At 48.2% G+C, this 925-nt stretch overlaps 2 protein-coding genes across 2 annotated transcripts in view; one reads left to right on the plus strand and one right to left on the minus strand.

The window, feature by feature from the left end:
- CTNNA2 (catenin alpha 2) overlaps nt 1–925 on the plus strand; it is a gene marked incomplete at its 5' end in the record, with an annotated part of 880,141 nt that overhangs the window by 525,745 nt on the left and 353,471 nt on the right. The window lies entirely within an intron of this gene.
- The window catches only part of LRRTM1 (leucine rich repeat transmembrane neuronal 1), a 2,506-nt gene continuing 1,995 nt past the window's right edge, over nt 415–925 (minus strand). The window contains 1 exon segment of the mRNA XM_015562881.1: nt 415–925. This exon segment is cut by the window's right edge and continues 24 nt beyond it. Coding sequence (XP_015418367.1) covers nt 572–925 — 354 coding nt within the window. The 3' untranslated portion in view covers nt 415–571.

Below are 925 nucleotides of genomic sequence, written 5' to 3' on the forward strand. Positions count from 1 at the left end.
TCATGTGGAGAAGCAACTTGATAAGCTCTGTTTGTCTTTCTTCATATTGCAAATTGAGTCTGACCACTTTGCTTCGAATGTATGGATCTTCCCTTCGGCCCCTAGCCATCCCTCTCCCCCCTGTCTCCCTCCCCTCCCCCCCAGAGAAGGAAATTGTAACTGTTGCTTCTCCTTTAACACAGGTAACAATTCATTTAGGTTACTCCAGTCTGTAAAAACTGTAAATGCTATTTTATTTTTTAAACATTTACCAAAAAAAAAAAAAAATCAATGATTGGTACCTTTTTACACTCTCAGATTCCTGAATATGGACAGATCTTCAAAGGGAGGAAGGAGTTCTCATATGAAATTTAAGATAGACTGTCCTGAAGGTTGTGGGGTGGGGTTTTTTTGTTGTGTTTTATTTCATTTTTGTTTTTTTTTAAGACACAATAAAGCTAAAATGTCAAGTCTCTGGGAGCGATCCCCTTACAGTTTCAGTCCAGGAGCGGATCAGAGCTTAGACAAGGAGACCCCAGCCCGGCCACCCAGGCCTATTTGGTAGCGCACAGGTTGAGAACCAGGGGGACAATCACACCTCGCATTCCCTCGCGGGCTGCTGGTGGCAGGTACAGGAGCCATACTCATTGATGATCACCAGGGCCCCCTCGATGTGGTTGGGTTTGTAATCAACGTAGTATTCCTGGGCAGACATGGCAGCCATCTGATGCATGGTCTGTTTCTGCTTTTGCTTCCTGCGCTGCGTGACAAAGCACTGTCTGAGCTGCCTGAGGCTCGCAGGGAAACACTTCCAGGAGACGTAGAGCACCAGGACCACGATAAGGAAGGAGAAAATGAGGGCCATGGTGCCGGTGACCACCTTGTGGATCTGCACGGCGTTCTCCGCGTGTTCGCCGCCAGGGAGAGCCACCGTGGCCGGCTCCTG

This window comes from Myotis davidii, unplaced genomic scaffold (genome assembly GCF_000327345.1).
Source record: "Myotis davidii unplaced genomic scaffold, ASM32734v1 scaffold91, whole genome shotgun sequence".
In the NCBI taxonomy this organism is placed as follows: Eukaryota; Metazoa; Chordata; class Mammalia; order Chiroptera; family Vespertilionidae; genus Myotis; species Myotis davidii.